Source organism: Delphinapterus leucas, chromosome 20 (genome assembly GCF_059928025.1).
Source record: "Delphinapterus leucas isolate spDelLeu-1000000601 "Yukka" chromosome 20, BTC_Dleu_Yukka2, whole genome shotgun sequence".
NCBI lineage: Eukaryota > Metazoa > Chordata > Mammalia > Artiodactyla > Monodontidae > Delphinapterus > Delphinapterus leucas.
In genome coordinates this window covers 56,925,929-56,943,861 of record NC_143148.1, presented here as the reverse complement: position 1 = coordinate 56,943,861, position 17,933 = coordinate 56,925,929, and the positions used below count along the sequence as shown (strand labels likewise).

The 17,933-nt window shown below is 50.9% G+C and overlaps 1 protein-coding gene across 1 annotated transcript in view; it reads right to left on the bottom strand.

Annotated features, from left to right (window-relative positions):
- The window catches only part of CRISPLD2 (cysteine rich secretory protein LCCL domain containing 2), a 67,007-nt gene that overhangs the window by 21,638 nt on the left and 27,436 nt on the right, over positions 1 to 17,933 (bottom strand). The window contains exons 6-11 of the mRNA XM_022583019.2: positions 15,722 to 15,822; positions 10,315 to 10,455; positions 8,036 to 8,096; positions 4,337 to 4,403; positions 3,727 to 3,857; positions 1,550 to 1,593 (exon numbers count right to left, since the gene is read on the bottom strand). Coding sequence (XP_022438727.1) covers positions 1,550 to 1,593; positions 3,727 to 3,857; positions 4,337 to 4,403; positions 8,036 to 8,096; positions 10,315 to 10,455; positions 15,722 to 15,822 — 545 coding nt within the window. The remainder of the gene's footprint in view (positions 1 to 1,549; positions 1,594 to 3,726; positions 3,858 to 4,336; positions 4,404 to 8,035; positions 8,097 to 10,314; positions 10,456 to 15,721; positions 15,823 to 17,933) is intronic.

Below are 17,933 nucleotides of genomic sequence, written 5' to 3'. Positions count from 1 at the left end.
GTAGTTTGCCTACTTTTGGTCCAGCCGATCACTTGGATGGGCCAGGGGTCTATGCAGCAATCCAGCAAGGGGACTGGTTTACTACACCAAGGGTCTGCTATACAATGGGATGCTGGGGAAATCATTAAAATGAGGTTTAGAAGTCCACTTAAAGGTATAGAAGACTATTCTTGATATATTATTATTTGAAAAAAAAAATCAAAAAATCAGGTTACCAATTCCATTTCAATTTTTAAAAACATATCAATGTATACATTACCAATGTATATACTCCTAATGCTGAGGGAAAAGAAACGCTCCAGATATCCAGCAAAATGTTCAGAGCAGTTATCTCTGAATGGTGGAATTTAGGTCTTTTTTTCTTTTTTTCAACAATTCTCTGTATTTTTAAATTATCTGGAATAAACAGGCATTACTTTTGTAACGGGGGAAAAGCTACTATATGTTTTTTTTTGTTCTTTGCGGTAGGCGGGCCTCTCACTGTTGTGGCCTCTCCCGTTGAGGAGCACAGGCTCTGGACATGCAGGCTCAGCGGCCATGGCTCACGGGCCCAGCCGCTCCGCGGCACGTGGGATCTTCCCGGACCGGGACACGAACCCATGTCCCCTGCATTGGCAGGCGGACTCTCAACCACTGCGCCACCAGGGAAGCCCCTGCTATATGTTTTTATAAAGATATCTAACCAGATATTCTTGTATCCAGGGCAAATGACAAGAATTGGTTTCCCAAAAGAAGAAAGGGTCAGTGGGCAAGGATCAAGGAGAGGGTCCAGGGGAGGGTGCTGGGTGGGGCACCCTGGCATCCCCACCTGCCTGAGACTATTCCAATCAAGTGCCTGGTCCGGGCAACTATAACCCAGACCCCAATTCTGGTTACAGCGTGCTCTCCCGTGGATGCACGCCACCCTGCCAAATGAACATCCCGGAGGCCATACAAAAAGCGGGGCCAGAGACAGCAAGTATGGGCCACGGACTTCCCCACGTTTCCCTCTCTTGTCCATGGCAGACATTACTAATCTATCAAGCTCCGTGCTCTGCTGAGCCCAGCATGAGGCCTCAGAATCCTTCTCAGAAAGACGCTCCAGGTAGCCACTATCACTTACTAGAAATTGACACTCCCTGTGCAACCTATTAGCTACTCCAGACCCAGGCATTAGTACTTCTGTGACAGTCAGCTGGGAACCCATGCCTGGGTTTCAGGTTAGCTATCTAGGTCCATGGCCAAGTTCAGATTTTTTTTTTTTCACCGTGCCCCACGGTTTGCGGGATCTTAATTCCCAAACCAGAGATTGAACCTGGGCCACAGCAGTGAAAGCGCCAAGCGCTAACCACTGGACTGCCGGGGAACTCCCCCTAAGTTAAGATACTTTAAAAAATCAGTTAAAGGATCGACCTCCTCAGGAACCTCTTAAACATCTTTACAATGCTGAGAAGAGCAACATCAGCAGACACGGTAAACATTAAATCAATAACTAAGAGGAATGAAGTTCCAGGGACACCCAAGATAACCAGCGTATTGCAGTCATATGAGAAAAGACTGGCCGGCTTACCTTTTACCTTTGACACCGTGAATGAGCTGGAGGCCTTGTATTTGCTGTAAAAGGAATCACTAGGTAAATGCAAACAGAAACGCGTCTGAAAGTACACGCTTGTTCCTGCACTTATTTTATTTACAGCCTCAACTTTACATTTTTCTACTTGTTTCCCATCAGCCTGAAAGCCCTTGGGACATTCTAGAGCAGGATCTAGAATGAGAAGATTCTAGAGCAGGGCTCGTTAATCTTCTTGGTGCCAAGGATCCCTCTAGCAGCCTGGTACAGCCTACGGACACCTTCTCAGAACAATGGTTTTAAAATGCAATGATAAATTGAAAAGATTAGAAGGAAATCAGGTATTATTAATATCATCGTCAAAGTATTAAGACAAATTTGTGTTAGCGTCACAGCTGTGCATCTTTATTAACGTATTGAAAACAGAACCTAGCGGCAGGTCTTCTAACTACTGTCATTTGGGGATCATGACAGCAGAGACTGTTGCAAGGTGTCTCCATCACATGGATTCCTACCCGTGAGAAAGTCGCTGGCCCTACGAGTGCTACTCAGATTGGGGGCTAACACCCATCAGGGAAGAAAATACCACATTTCAATTAGAGGTGAGTGAAACTAAAGTTTTAATTTGCTTTGCATTCACACACTCTCCGACTCTAATTCTAAGACGTGAAGAACCCCACTCTAGATGTAAAGTTGGCCATTGGAAGGGACCAGAAACGGATTCAGGACAAGGGTCCCAGGCAATGCAGGACCTGAACCCTTGGTCAAGCCCACAGCTCCATCGGTGGTGGGGCGGAGCTTCATCAAGGCTGGGGTTGAGGTCACCCAACCGATCTCTCCATGAATATTTTCTTTGCTTTCGTTTAAACTTCCTTGCTCTTTTTTTGTTTACATAAAATCCCCAGCTAAGACAGAAGAAGGAATATTGCAACACTGCCCGAAGAACCAGGCCTTTCCAAACAGAATGACTCACGTAGTTTTTGAAATGTTCTGAGCGGCCTCACTATTTGGAAGGGACATGGACATGCCACCTTGTAACTATCACAGGAGCGTCTGCTGGGTGCCTTCCTGCTGCAGACCCTGGGATGGGCACTGACACGGGGGACCCTGACATGCTGCCTCGTGGTGGGTTAGCTGGGTGTCAGCCCCGGGTCCTGCCGTGGCCCTCATTTATAAATGAGAGTACTGCCACCCCGACGGGATGAAGAAGCCAGCCCAGGTCACGCAAAGGGAGAAGTCAGAGCCGGGTCTGTTTGACCCTAGAGCCCCCAGTGGGTCCCACCAGCTCCTGGTCACCTTATGCCTCAGATGCCATGGACAGATCAAGACACGGCCTCCCGCGGTTCTTCACGGTCCCCCCACCCCATCAACCCCCAAAAGTCAGAATGGCGAATGTGGTCTGCCCCGTCGGCCATCCACATACCTTGCATGAAAAACACCTTGCAAAAACAAGTAAGTATATTTAAAAAATGAAAAGCCTCGTTCTCAGGGGGAAAAAAAAGTGCCAATCAAGAATTAGCCTACGGGGTGGGATACGGAGGGTGGGAGGGAGGCTCAAGAGGGAGGGGATATGGGGATATCTGTACATGTATAGCTGATTCACTTTGTTATACAGCAGAAACTAACACACCATTGTAAAGCAATTATACTCCAATAAAGGTGTATACAAAAAAAAGAATTAGCCTACAAACTCAGAGATACCATCAGTCATTACTGAAGTGTCTGAAGAGTTCTCAGGGACAAGGAAGGGAGAAAAAGCAGGATTCAGAACTCAGATTGCAAGGCTATGCTTTTGAAGGTCATGTACGTAGGTTATCTCTGGGAAGTGGGAATGAAGAGATTAGTATTTCTTTATTTCCGTTTTTCTGTATCTTCATGGCTATGTGTACATTTCATAATTAAGAGCAGTGTTCATTTTAAATACGCAATAAACTTTCCTAAAACCTACAAAAACAAACAAAGAAGAAACAAAACTCAACCACATTAAACGCACACACCGAAACCCACTGGGATTAAATAGGCTGAACGGCCAATAGGGGCGATTTCTGAGTTATGGGATTAAGGTCATCTTCAGTGTTTTCCTCCTTCTTTATATTGCTCAGTACTTTTCGAAGTTTCAACAGTGCTCTCATAAGCAGAAAAGAAGTCTTCACGAACCCTGATCACCGAACAGTTACCTCAAAGACTGCACGCCGTTTCTCTCAGACTTGACGAAAAAGGGGACCTTCCCATTCCTGGTGACGTCCACCAGGCCTCCCTTGTCGTCCAAGACCCCGTAGTGAATGGCGGCCCGGCAGATGCTGGACGCCTGCGGGGGACAGGTCAGACTGTAAGTAAATCTGAATTCATCTTTGTCTGCGATCATTTCCCCAAACATCCAAGATGTTTGTCCTCAACCCACAAAAAGTCGGGCCAAGGCTCACCCCACTTCTCACTCTGGCTGCACTCTATAACACGTCTTTGTTCCAGGGGGTGCTTATCTCTAAGAACTCATCTGAGTTGCTTTACAAACCAAGAACAGGGACAAACAGCCCTTTCTCCCCATCCAGTGGAGCATTTAATGCTCGGCCTAAAATGGAGACTGGTCTGCTCGAGGGTCATCTCCAGTTCCCAAAAGTGGCTTCACAAGTTTGTGACCCCAGAAACACACATGGATCAGCTCTACAAAAAGCGGGGTTTGACTAAGGAGCAGAAAGAAAATCTGTTCACCTGAAAACCAGCCACCTGCTTTTAAAACAGAGACAGGAGTCCACACGAGCCATTTAAAGAAATGCTGGCCATACTTACGCTTTCATAAAAGAGAGTCCCAAAGATCTTTGCCCTGTGCTGCAGGCAGCCTGCTGGGCACTGGTACCTGATGGAGAAGAAAGAAGATGATTTTCAGAGGTAAACATGTTCATGAAACCTCATCGTGAATTTATTGGGGTTTTTCCCTTCAACAGCTCTATTATTACATATAGAAAAGCATCAGTGATATAGCATGCATTGTTTTGGAGCAACTCACAATTCACCCAGGCTGAAGTTTCTAGTCACACAGACACAATTAGATTCAACTTGACCTCCTTAAAGACTATTTTCATGTGCTTCAGGTTCAAATTGAATAGATGGACAATTCTATGAACAGATAGACAATTCACAGAATAAAGACAAGTGGCTTCAAAGGCACCAAAAAAAAAAAAAAAATCCTCAGATATCAGTCACCAAAGATGTGCAGACTGAAAGGAGTTGGCATTTTCCAGGCATCAAGGGTTTTTTAATAGAATAAAACTAAATGATGGTGATCATGTTCACAAACAACAGTTAATCTTTCCAGAAAGCCTTCAAAATTCATCCCTTAAACCATAAACAAAACGAAAAGACAACCTCTGCACTGGGAAAAAGTATTTGCAAATGATGCTACCGACAAGGGATTAATTTCCAAAATATACAAACAGCTCAGACAGCTTAATATTTTTTAAAAAACCACAACCCAATCAAAAAATGGGCAGAAGACCTACATAGACATTTCTCCAAAGAAGACATACAGATGGCCAAGAGGCACATGAAAAGATGCTCAATATTGCTAGTTATTAGAGAAATGCAAATCAAAACTACAATGAGGTATCACCTCACACCAGCCAGAACGGCCATCATTAAAAAGTCTACAAATAACAAATGCTGGAGACGGTGTGGAGAAAAGGGAACCCTCTTGCCCTGTTGGTGTGAATGTAAATTGATACAGCCACCGTGGAGAACAGTATGGAGGTTCCTCAAAAAACTAAAAATAGAGCTACCATACAACCCAGCCATCCCACCACTGGGCATATACCCTGAGAAAACCATAATTCAAAAAGGGTCATGTACCACAATGTTCACTGCAGCTCTGTTTACAATAGCCAGGACACGGAAGCAACCTAAGTGTCCATCGACAGATGAATGGATAAAGAAGATGTGGTACATATATCCAATGGAATATTACCCAGCCATAAAAAAATAATGTCATTTGCAGCAATGTGGATGGACCTAAAGATTATAATACTAAGTGAAGTAAGTCAGACAGAGACAAGTATATGACGTCACTTATATGTGGAATCTACAAAAATGATACAAATGAACTTCTTTACAAAACAGAAGCAGACTCACAGACATAGAAAACTTAAGGCCACCAAAGGGGAAAGCGGGGCGAGGGATAAATTAGGAGTTTGGGATTAACATATACCCACTACTATATATAAAACAGATAACCAACAAGGACCTACTATATAGCACAGGGAACTATACTCAAAATCTCGTAACAACCTATAATGGAAAAGAATCTGAAAAACAATATATATATATGTATAACTGAATCACTTTGCTGTACACTTGAAACTAACACAACACTGTAAATTAACTATGCCTCCATTAAAAAAAATTCATATCCCTTAATTCTGGAATCTCCCAAGCAAAAAGACAGAAAGTCAGACCTCCATGTTATTCCAACCGTTTGTAATAGGGAAAAACTGGAAATAAGTCAGCAGGTGTCAAAGGAAGAGCCAAATATATTTTTGTGTGGCCAAATGTCAGAGTATTAATGCAGCCACTAGAAATGAAGTTTTTAAGGAATAGTTATTGACTTTGGAAAACCTTAAGTGAAACCAGTAACACACAAGATTGCATAACAGTATAGCCTAAGCAGTGCACAGAAACTACATAGAATGGTTACTGACGTTCACGAGATTGTGGGACACTTATTCTTTCCTTTATGCTTTTTTTTGGTTGTTGTTTTCCTGAATTACAATGAACAAGAATACCTTTTAAAGTCAGAAAAAAAGTCCAGTAAATATTATTTTTGTAAAAGCACCACGTACAGAAAACTGATGTGCCAGATGGTGGGACAGCTTCCAGGAGCTGCACCGTGAACGTTCTTGTGGTCGCAGGTGGGCTGAGTTCTATATCTTGACTGGAGGCATCTAACAGTCTTCATGTGGACAGACCCCTGCCTTTTCCGTGCTTGGGGAGGGTCCCATCTACCCCCAACCCTGCAACTCTTTTGATGCTAACAACAAATGTTCTCCAGACCTTGTCATTTTTTCCCATTGAATATTCAGGCGTGATGCTCTTGTAACAAGCCTGCGGTTCAGAGAGGCACATCACCACCAAGGGGCAACTCGGGAGCATTCTGGGAATCCCAGACCTGTGAGTTTGCGGAGTGGAGACCCCTTCCGGTGCGAGGGGACAGACGGTTATTCCACCACCCTCATTGCCACGTCTTGCTCATCTCACCAACAAAGTGCCTGGTTCTACTTTCATAGTACTTGCTGGCCCATCGCCAGCTGCTCGTGGGATGACGTATGAGCCCCTTGAACATCTGATCCTGGGCTGCTCTGTCTGTCCCAGGACACTCCTGCCAAAGTCTGAGTGATGCATTGTCCTGGCAAACCAGATCCCCAAGTCCCCGTGGTATAAAATAGGACCCTCTCTTTTAGGTAATACAATATACCTTCTCTTTCAGCGTGTGCTTTAAAGAACACGATTCACGGTTTCCCTGGTGGCGCAGTGGTTAAGAATCTGCCTGCTAATGCACGAGACACGGGTTCGAGCCCCGGTCCGGGAAGATCCCACATGCCATGGAGCAACTAAGCCCATGTGCCACGACTACTGAGCCTGCGCTCTAGAGCCCGCGAGTCACAACTACTGAACCCGCGTGCCACAACTACACTACTGCCTGTGCTCCGCAACAAGAGGAGGTACCGCGATGAGAAGCCCGCGCACCGCAACAAAGAGTAGCCCCCGCTCGCTGCAACTAGACAAAGCCCGTGTGCAGCAACGAAGACCCAATGCAGCCAAAAATAAATATAAATAAAATAAATAAATGAAAAAAACATAAAAATGCAATTCAGCTTTAGATGAATGGATGCCAGAATCCATAGGAAGAAGAGTAAGGGCCCCTCCACCGATAACACAGTTTCCTGCCGTGAACCTGAGGACCTATGTAGGGCCGCTACACCTGTTGGCCACTCGCTGCCAGAAGGAGCAGCCCAGCAGCTACGGTGCCAAAACCAAGCTTGTTCTTCTTGGCAGATGTTTTTCAACACCTGAAATGGACGATACTAAGTGACTCCATCAGCTACATGAATTTGTTCAACACTGGGGGACACGCAGGCCGCTCTTTGTCTGGTGGGACCCCTCGGGAAGCAGGCCGACTTGGATTCCACAGCAGCCGTGCTGGACCCGTCCACGGTCACACCTGCCCTAACGCTGCTGCAGCCCCAGTCGTCCCTGGCACAGTGCTCTGGGCTAGGCTGTGCTAGCTCTGGGTAACCCCTTCATGCAGAGAGATGGGAGGGAGCCCCCAGCCTCACAAAAACATCGGTCAAGATCTCCCTGTCGATAGCACATCTGCTGCTGGTACATCTGGCATTTCTACAGATGTAGATCAGCTGACAGATCACGATGTGACCCATGACCGAGAGCAGGTGCTTCAGAGGGCTGTAGGCAGCGAGACAGGGATGGGCCAGGCCTTACCTGTTGCACGTGGACCCTTTACACTTGTCCTTCATCTTGGTGTCACACCTGACGACTTGGGCTAGGAGAGAAATGCAGAAATACTTGTCAAGGCAGGAAGCGGGAGGATGAGTCTGAGTTAGAAGACCCCATCCCCGCCTCTGAGGAACTCTCTGGAACATTCTGGAATCCATGTCATAATGAAAGCAAGAGCACGGCCCAATGGCTGCAGGCTTAGGGTGAGGTTCAGATCCCAGGTCCTCTTCCTAGCAGCACTGTCACCTTGGACGCCTTCCTTCCCCTCTCTGAGGTTCAAATTCTGCTTACTAACGGGGGTGAGTACAGTACCCACCTCCAACGGTTGCTGTGAGCCTTAAATGAGAAAGTAAATGTAGGCTTGGAAGGGAGCCTGGCACACTAAGTGCCCCGTAGCCTCACAGGGCTCTGGAGGGCGAGCCTTGTCCAGCCCGGTTGGCGGGCACCCAGCCATTCTCACCAGGGTCGTCTCCCCGCCCCCAGCCAAGATGACTTTGCCAAGCTTTCCTTTTTGGTGTATTTTACAGGAACATATCAGAATCTTGCAGTAGTGTCACAGTTTGACAAAAAGACATATTACTTTGTAATGTTACATTATTAAAGAAAAAAACAACCGAAGCGTTTGGAATTTCTGGACAGACAAGAACATCAGCGTATTTCCTGGTCAAAGAAAGCCACAGCTGACTAAACAGGCAGGAAGCCCAGGAGAAAGACATCTGAAGGCCCAGAGGATAGAGACTAGTGGGGGCTGAGGGCAGGGCAGGGCAGTTGACAAAAGAGCGGAGGATTTTTGAGAAAGATGGGCATTCGCTGGCCTCCTCACTCAGGGCTGAGTCCCGTTTTATGCTGTGTGAGGTTTGGAGGGAAAAGAGAGACACCGGTGGGCAGAGAACCCACACTTGGTGCCGTGTCTGTAAGAAAATGCCCTCCAGAGCCTCAACCCTTCACCAAAGGTGCCGCATACACAGGTGAGCAGCAGAGGGGGTAATCGGAGCCCGGCAGGGGAGGGCAGAAAGAAAGGAGCGAGCCCTAGCAGGCGAAGCGTCTGGGGAGACCAGGCAGAAGAAGGTGCGGCAGAGGTGAGCGCGAGAACACTAGGCATCCGGGGACTTCCAGAAGTCTCTGGGAGGACATCCAACTTCTGGCCTTAAGGGGGGTGTGTCGGAGGCAACTTGATCGTGAGCTCAAAGCACAGCTGACACTGGGTGGCCCCCGTTTACTGCAAATAATCCCCACAGCAACCTGACAGAGCTGCAACAGCTCTGGTAAGGAGATGTGTGAGAGTAACAGATGAGGACGTTGACATACAGCCCAGGAGGTTTGTCCCAGGTCTAGGATCCATGGCCTCGTTCCCTAGTAATTGCTGCAGTTCTCCTTCGTCAAGAACACAATGCCAGGCTTCCCTGGCGGCGCAGTGTTGAAATCCACCTGCCAGTGCAGGGGACACGGGTTTGATCCCTGCTCCGGGAAGATCCCACAGGCCACGAAGCAACTGAACCCGTGCACCACAACTACCGAGCCTGCGCTCTAGAGCCCGCGAGCCACAACGACTGAGGCTGCGCACCACAAGTACTGAAGCCCGTGCGCCTAGAGCCCGTGCTCCGCAGCAAGAGAAGCCACCGCAGTGAGAAGCCCGCGCACCACGACGAAGAGTAGCCCCCGCTCACCACAACTAGAGAAAGCCTGCGTGTGGTAACGAAGACCCAACACAGCCAAAAAAAAAAAAAAAAAAAGAACCCAATGCCTCTTGTAAAATATGGACATATGAAATGCACAGGTCCATATCTCACTGATTTAAAAAAATGCTAACAGAGGCATCACTGCTCCCACTTTATGGATGAGCACATCGACTCTCAAAGAGTCGGGTGACTGTCCGAGTCACAGGGCTGGTGCATGATGACCACGGGAGCCGGGCTCCACGCTGCACGTTCATTCTCCCTTTGGGAGCCAGGCACTTCCAACAGGAACCCAATTTTAGCCCAAGTCCTCTTTGAAAGGACAAGAGAAAGTCTAACCTTAAAATACCTGCCAGGGGGGAAAAGGCCACCCAAGCACAGCTCCTATAATGCTTCTTTTGAAATGACTTAAAAATATCATTTTTTAGAAACATCTTCAGGTTGTGCTTTTTGCAAGCTACACCCCACCCAGTTCCCTGCTGTTTGTCGACTTGGAGACCTCTCAACCCACCAGTTTCCCTCCTCTGCCCACCCCAAAGAAAACTGCCCCCTCCAGAGGTGGCTGGCAGAGGGCAGAGCCCCACTCACTCATGTAGTTCACGGCGGGGGCTTTCTTGGGCTTCGTGGGTCTGATCACCCTCGGCGGGACCCAGATGTGCTTCTCTTCAGGAATGGGGGCCACTTCCACCTCGTTCATCTCGTCCGTTTCAGGTTTCTGGTCGTATGTCTCTTAATAGTGAAGAGGGAGAGAAAAGCAACATGCTGGGATTCAACCAAAATGCATTTAGGAAAAAATAAAGAAGCAATTTGGAAACTAAAGTTGTTCGAGGTTTGGCTTCACAAAGGGTCATTTCAGTGGCAAAGAGAAAGTTACATTTCAGGACAGTGCTGGCCAGGTGGAATTCTCCCCGCCAAGGGGCGGTGGATGGCTCTCTGCTCACTGTGTTTGCTTTGGACACAAGAGCGGCTGGGCTGACCAGAGGTTAGAAGGCCCTGGCGCCCACCCCTGGATCATCAGAATGGTTTCTTGTCCCGTCTCTGCCCAAGGAAGCAGCTTCAGGAAGCCACCTCATCCTCTGACCTCAAACCGTAGCTGTCTCCGCTGAGGTGCCTCTGGCCCTAGGTTCTCACTGGAGGAGGGGTCCGCCTCATTTACACGCCGTCATGGCACACGAAGACCCTCGTCAATGGTCTTGGACCCCAATGCCCCTCACCACCAGCGCATTCTGCTTCCCTCCGCACTCCTGCAGGCCAAGATCACTGAACCTTTCTCTGCACTGAAGTTTCGAAGCCCGATAACATTGGAACCATCATCTAGAACGAGCCAAAGACCCAACTCTTGGTTAAAACACTTAGTTCTTCGGGTCCCAATATTTTCCCCACCCAAGTATTATTATTTCTCCAACCATGACCATGACCTTCATGTTTCAAAATATTCTAATTCACCGAATACATTGCATTTATTAAGCGTCAGTTTATCTTCCAGTTTTCGTCATGAAAGTCAACTATTAACCACCCGCTGTGATGTGTAATCAGGCCAGCTGGACACCAAAGCATAAATTCCAGCCAAAGTAAAGCAAAGTATTGCTGTTTGAGTTTGCTTGAGCACCCTTATCAAAGATGAATCAGTGCGCATCTCTGCTGGGGGACCCCCGCCCCTCCAAGGGTGTCTGTGGACCCGAGGTGGAAACCCCTGCCTTCCAAGCTCCTCCAACGAGAAAAGACAACAGATGTGTTTGGGTAAGAACGGTTTCAAGGAGCAGGAATGAAGCGCCCTCGCAGGCCTCTCTGTGTCAACGGATTAAAACTCAAGTCCCATCACGTGTTCACCAATCCCCAGCCTCATCCTTACTTCTTCTGAAGAGCAACAACTTTTCTCCAAAAAGCAGACCAAGGGTTTGCGTTGATACAAGACGTTCAAGAATATGAAGGGCAAGTGACATCTTCTCTGATGCTTTTCAAGGCTGGGATACTCTGCAGCTGTTTCACTGGCCGATTCATCACGGCACAACCACTACCCTGACTCATAGGAGGATGGACAGGATTTAAGCCGGAGGAGGACAGCAACCCTGAGTCCCAAGTTCATTATCAGAGCTCATGGACCTCCATGTACTGCTCCTGGACGGCGTGCTCACCACCACCCACCTCCTCCACCAGCTGTAAACTCCCTGAGGCCAGCAGCCAGCCTGCTTCACACCACACTACACCCAGCTCCCAAAACATAGTAGCTGCTCAAGAAAATTTGCTGAGTGAAGGATGATCAAAATGCCCAACAAATTCTGTCTTTGAATTCTTTTGGGGAAAAAAAAAAAAGTCCCAGCAAAGCTTAAAGACACTCAGGAAGGGAATGCTGAACACATCATTTGTAGCCAAACGCTATAGGTGGAATCTTTATGAAGACGCTGGGTTTGCAAACACCACTTGGGACCCAGCGGCTGTCTCTTGTCTGTCTTCCCATCAATGTGGCTATTCAGGTTTGTCCTTCACTGAAAGCCAGAGCTGTCTCTGGAATAAGCTGGGTTTTCTTCCACTGGCCTTTAGGATTTTTATACCTCATAATCGTGGCTTTATTTAGCCAAATATAGTTGGGTAAAGCAGTCTAAAGCATTTGAGGGCTCACTATTTAAGAAAATGGGTAGACGGTCCTCGCCCTCAGACACACACATGAAAAGTGGGATGCCTACCCAGAGGACGGGCTGTATTTGATTGCATCCTAATTAAGATCCCCTGTGTGGACCAGCACAGGCCTGGGGAAATTCCGTGCCCAAGTTCGCTGCAAGGTTACCCCGTGCACCGTCCAGCTCCGCACCAGGGGTCCCAAGGCACACAGCATTGCTCCATCATTCTGCAGACTCCCGCCTGGTTCCATAAGTGGGGATGAAGCTCATAACTAATGTCAAGCTCTCACCTCAACCTCTTGTTGCCCTGGGAGGCATGAGCAGCCCCATTTTACAGACGGGAAAACCGAGGCTCAGAGAGGCTATGTGACCTGCCCAAGCTCACACAGCTGAGAGTCAAATCACCTTTCCCCAAAGTCCACTCCCTTCATCGCCACACAGGGAAGGGCTGGAGGGATGGAATCTTCTCTTACGGTCTATCCTGATCCCTGTTCCATCTCCATTATGGGTCAAGGCCTTGCCAGGCACCTCAATAAATGCTTAGTAAGTAGCTTATGCAGATAAGCTGCTTTAGAAGAGACTTTCTGCATGGTTAGCTAAGAAAATCGGGACGCCCACCAAGTGAAGTTGGGCATTTTCCACCAAAAATAAAGAAACAAGTCCAGGAGGCTTCATTGGGTGGGTTAACCAGCATCTGGGCTATCTTTGTGTGCATTTGTTCTTCGAAAATGACCCTCTGTGGATATCGGGGGTATATTTATTCAGACAACACGCAGAACACACCTGCTACGTGGCCCTGGAGGCCCAGGAGTGAACCAGCAGTTGTAACTACAGGTGAATCAAGTGCAAGGAGAGTCTGGGTGCAGTAAGAGCACGGAGGCAGGTGGGTTGCCTGTCTGTGGACTCAGGGAAGTCTCCCTGGAGGAGGTGTGACACCAGAGCTGTGTTTCCCGAGAAGAGAAGGGGTCTGCCAGGATCCTGAGGTGGATGGGGCCCCCAGGCTGGGAGAGGGCCCCCAGTACCTCCCAGGTGAGGAAGAACCCCATGCCAGGTGATAAGCGCAGTCATACATCCCCACTCCCACCTCTCCAAGGAAGGAATGAGCTGCGTTCATAAAGCACTGACTATGTGCAGGCTGCTGTCCTAGCAACTCATATCCTCCTTGTTGCATCCTCCCAGCAAATCATCTGAGGGAGAACGATGTCATCACTCTTACAGATGGGGAAACCGAGGCTCAAAGAAGGCAAGCAGTGTGCCTGAGCACACACGTCCAGGAACGCAGAGACGCCCCACTCTGCCTGCCCTGCACCCTGACAGCCTGCCTTGTGCGCACACGGAGCCCCCTCCCAATGCGAGAGCCAACGGGGAACCCCAGTGGGCATCCCTCCCTCACGGTCCCCAAATCAGCACGCGGGATCTGATGGGGGGATTTGCCCCTCTGGGTGACTGGACAGCAGCCACAGGACCTGCCTGAATGGGGATCTGCGGCCTGATATGCCTGGAGTGTCAGCCTGCATTCTTCTCAGCCCTCCTACGACCCCCAGGGGCTGACACATCACCCCATTTTCACACAGGAAGACTGAGGCTCAGAGAGATGAAATGCCCTGCCCAGGTGCTCACCGCTGGAACATGTAGGGTTGATATTCCTCAGGCAGGTGTGCCGAACTCTAAAACCCACGCTTGTCCCATGAATCCAGGAATCGGAGTTGGGCTATCTGGGAATACTTCACTAAGGACAGGTGTGGGCACCTCCCTCTCGAAGACAGTGAAGAGGTGTGTTGCCTGAGAGGGGGTGGGAGAGCAGGAGAAACTCCATCTAACAAATGCTTACAGAGCCCCTGCTGCGTGGCAGGCACTGCCGGGACCTGCACATCCCTGTGGGCCCTTCTGCCTCACAGTCTCGTGACCGCGATGCCTCACCTTCCAGGCCTTTGCACATGCTGTTCCACCTGCCAGAAACACCCTTCCCTTCTCTCATTACTAGGCCATGTCCTCTTCCTCAACAGCCGCCTGCTTGGGAAGCCTCCCCTGGCCTGGCTGATGGTGGATACTCCTGCTGTTAAGCCCTGAGGCATCTGTTACGTCCCCTGAAAGATGCGTGTCACCCCTCGGGGCAGTGGCCCCGCTGGACCTCACGGCAGGACCGTGACTGTCGGGTCCCCACAGGCATCCCCATCCCTATCACCTGGCAACGTCCTGGCACATAGCAGGCGCTCAGTACACTCGCACCAAATGCACCGACTCTCTCATCTGAGCCCGAGGTACGTCCTGGAAGGCTGGAGTTATCATGCCCATTTTGCTGATGGGTAGGGTGATCAGCTGGCTTGAGCAAACAGCCTCCAATCATGCAGAGCCAGAACCAGAAGCCTAATGTCCAGACTTTGGGTTGAGCCCCCTGAGATCCCCCTGGAGGCTCAGTCACCCGCGTATAACTCACGACCCAGGGGACCAGCACGGACTGGACTCTCAGATCCTTGCTTCTCCCCGCCTGCAAGATCCCCACGCCCTCCCCGCAGTGGGCAGAATCAGTAGCGAACAGCGGGCCTGGGAGGGTCTGGGAGCCCCACTCTTCACCCCGGAGCCCACTGGACTGACCCTGCGTTTCCCCCCCAATCCCACCTCTCCTGAAAGACCCCTCTCAGCCATTACAAGACCTGTTGATGGAGCCACGGGGAAAAAAAACACATCTCAACCTCAAAAACGCGGTCAGCCCCTTGGCGGGCTCTGCTCCTTCCGGGACGGAGCCGGAGGAAACAGTCCCAAATGCGAGGAGCACTTGAGGCACGAAAAATGCGCATTATTCACAGGAGCGGGAACGTGGGAACATTCTGAGCCGCAGGCAATAAGCAAATGCTGGCATCGCCGGAAAACACGGCCTTTGAGAGCCTGAGAGCTCGGCTTGGCGTGAGCTGTGGGGCAGGGGAAACAGAGCTTTCTGATGAGTAAGGGCCGGACGAGCTGCACACGCGGCTGGGTGGCCTGCGGGGGACAAGGACGGGCAGGAGGGGCTCTGACAAGCCGCGGGGGGCGGCCCCTGCCTGTCCTGCAGCTCGCCCGGACCATCAATCACGTGGCTGTTTTAAATTCCTTGTTTGTTGTCTGTTTTATACCAAACTCTGAGCATCAAGAGAGCGGGGATGCCTCCCACGGGAGACGCGCACTGAGGGGACGTCCCAGGGGTAGCCGTATCCCCGGGGAGCTGGGGCTGAACCCTGAGTCCAGAGGCAGGGAGGCGAGGAGGGGAGGGCCGAGGGGGAGGGCAGGAGGGACCAATTTCCCCCCCAAATTGTCCAACTTCCCCGTTTCACGTCAGCCACTCTGTGACTCAGGGACTGGAGGGGACGCCCATTCCAAAGGGTTCTGAAGTCGTTTCCTACCTCGGTAACACAAGTTGTTCCTGCAGCTGCCTCCATACCTGGGCGGGCACTCGGAGCAGGGCCGGCCAGCTCTGTAGGGGGCTTCTCCGATCCAGTTCCCCCTGAGGACAGACCAGAAACACCGTCAGGGGGCCGCCACGCCAGGGCCCGGGGGGCTTCTCTCTCCTTTCTGGAGCCTCTCGGGACCCCAGACACGGTCAGGGAGGAAGGAAGGTGTGAATGGGGAAGGCACCTGCCCTGAGCCCCTCCTGTGTACAGAGTCTAGAGAATTCCAGAAGAATCCCAGTCGGGAGCTACAAAGCATCCTTCTCCCTGCACCTTTGTCCTGTGGCCTCACGCAACTCTGAATGCTGTCAGCCACCCCCAGTCCCAGCCCCGATGCCTCTGAACTGGAAGCTGCTGGGATCCTCTGAAGCCATTTCTCAAATGAGTAAAGGTCAGCCTGTTCCAGGGAGTGCCTCGTGTTTACCACATACCTACCTGCTCACTCCATCCTTCCAACACCCCAGGAGGGACGTGCTGGAGTTCAATCCTTTTTCAGAAGGGGAAACTGAGGCCCAGAGAGGTTAAGGGATTTGCCCAAGGTCACACAACGAGGGATTGGGAGGGCTGGGATTTGAACCCAGGCCGTGGGGCTCAGAGCCTTTGACCACACTCTGCTCTCGGGGCTGGGACCAAGGTCCCTCTGGGCATTACAGGTGCCATCCGCCACCCTTTGAAGTTCCCAGCGCAGGAAAACCAGAGGCCGGTCAGTGGGATTTCTCCAGGGGCCAGGTTGCAGGTGGGAGTGGAATTCCCAAGGCCTTCTCCCAGCACCTGGGCCTTTAGCAGCACAAGCCGGAGAGGTGAGTGATTGGGAACCAGTCTTCGTGATCTGTTCTAGAAACTTCCTTCATGGGTGCCCCGTCACCTGTCTGTCCACTCAGGAAAGAGACTGGCGGCCCCGATCCTGGGCCAAGCATGGCCGAGCAGTGATGAGCGGACTCCCGGGGCTGGACCTGGCCCTGCCAGCCGGGTGAACCCAGCCAATGCCCCTCGACCCTGAGCCTCTGCCCCCTTCTCTGTAGTGGGGTAACCACGGGGGGTGGTCGTGAGATGAAGAGGGCGTCTGTGTGGATGCCTCAGACTGGGGCCAGCCCCTGGTGACGGCAACATGCTCTCTGAGCATTTAATAAATCAACATCCTCATTGGGTGACGTTTCTGACGGCTGTCCAGGGTGGCCAAGGAGGGGTCCTGATAGTGACGGCCGGGAGACAACTGCAGAAAACACACTCTCCGTTTGGCCCCGGACGGCTCAAAATAGCGGAACGGCATCACCCAGGGCCACGCGGGCATCGGGCCTGGGGATGGTGGGAGGGCGGCTGGGGGGTGCTGTTATAATCTGCACCCATGGATGGAAAATGACACCCCCCACCAGGCTGCAGACCCTGCCTCACTGAGCACCTCTGCCCCATGTGCAGGCTGGCTAGGGGCTCACGGGGGGCTTCGGGATGGCCCTCCCAAATGGACCATCACCCGGCAGACCCAGGGTACCCCAGCACCTGCCCTGTCACCGGGTGGGGCTCAGTAGGTTTCTTCAGACCCTCCGGGCCTCCCAGACAGGCTACTCCCCTCCCCCAGCCAAGTGCACCAGCACAGGTAGGTTCCACATTTCCTCAGCGACAAACCAAGTCTCCCACACAGCTGGAGCAGTAGCTCTCCGGGTTACCGGTCGTGGATGCAGCCTGGGTGCTTGTAGACGGGCAACCTCCCCGCTCCCAACGGCCCCAGGAAGTGAGCACCCTTCCCCCACCCATGAGGCTGTCAAGGTGCAAGACCACCCCACCCCACCCCCTCCCAAAGAGACCTGAGCCCAGACACCACCCCAGGGCCCACCCTCTCAGCCACTGCCCCCTGCATGGCTGGGGGCTCGGACTCTTGAAGAAAGAGGCTGTGGACATCATAGAAAACCACAAAGACATCTGAAAAAAAATGCCCACCGAACACACAACACCACGGACGAATCTCCCAGATACGGTGTTGAAAGGCAGACGGCAGGCACAAGAGGGCATATCTGTCCATTCACAGGAGGGTCCGAACCAGACAGACTGACCGATGGGGAGGGGTGTCAGAATGTCAGCCACTCTGGGGGGCATGAGGGAGCCCCCCGCTTCCAGCCTGGGGCCCTGGAAATACTCCCTCCCTTGACCTGGGTACTAGTTACACAGGTAT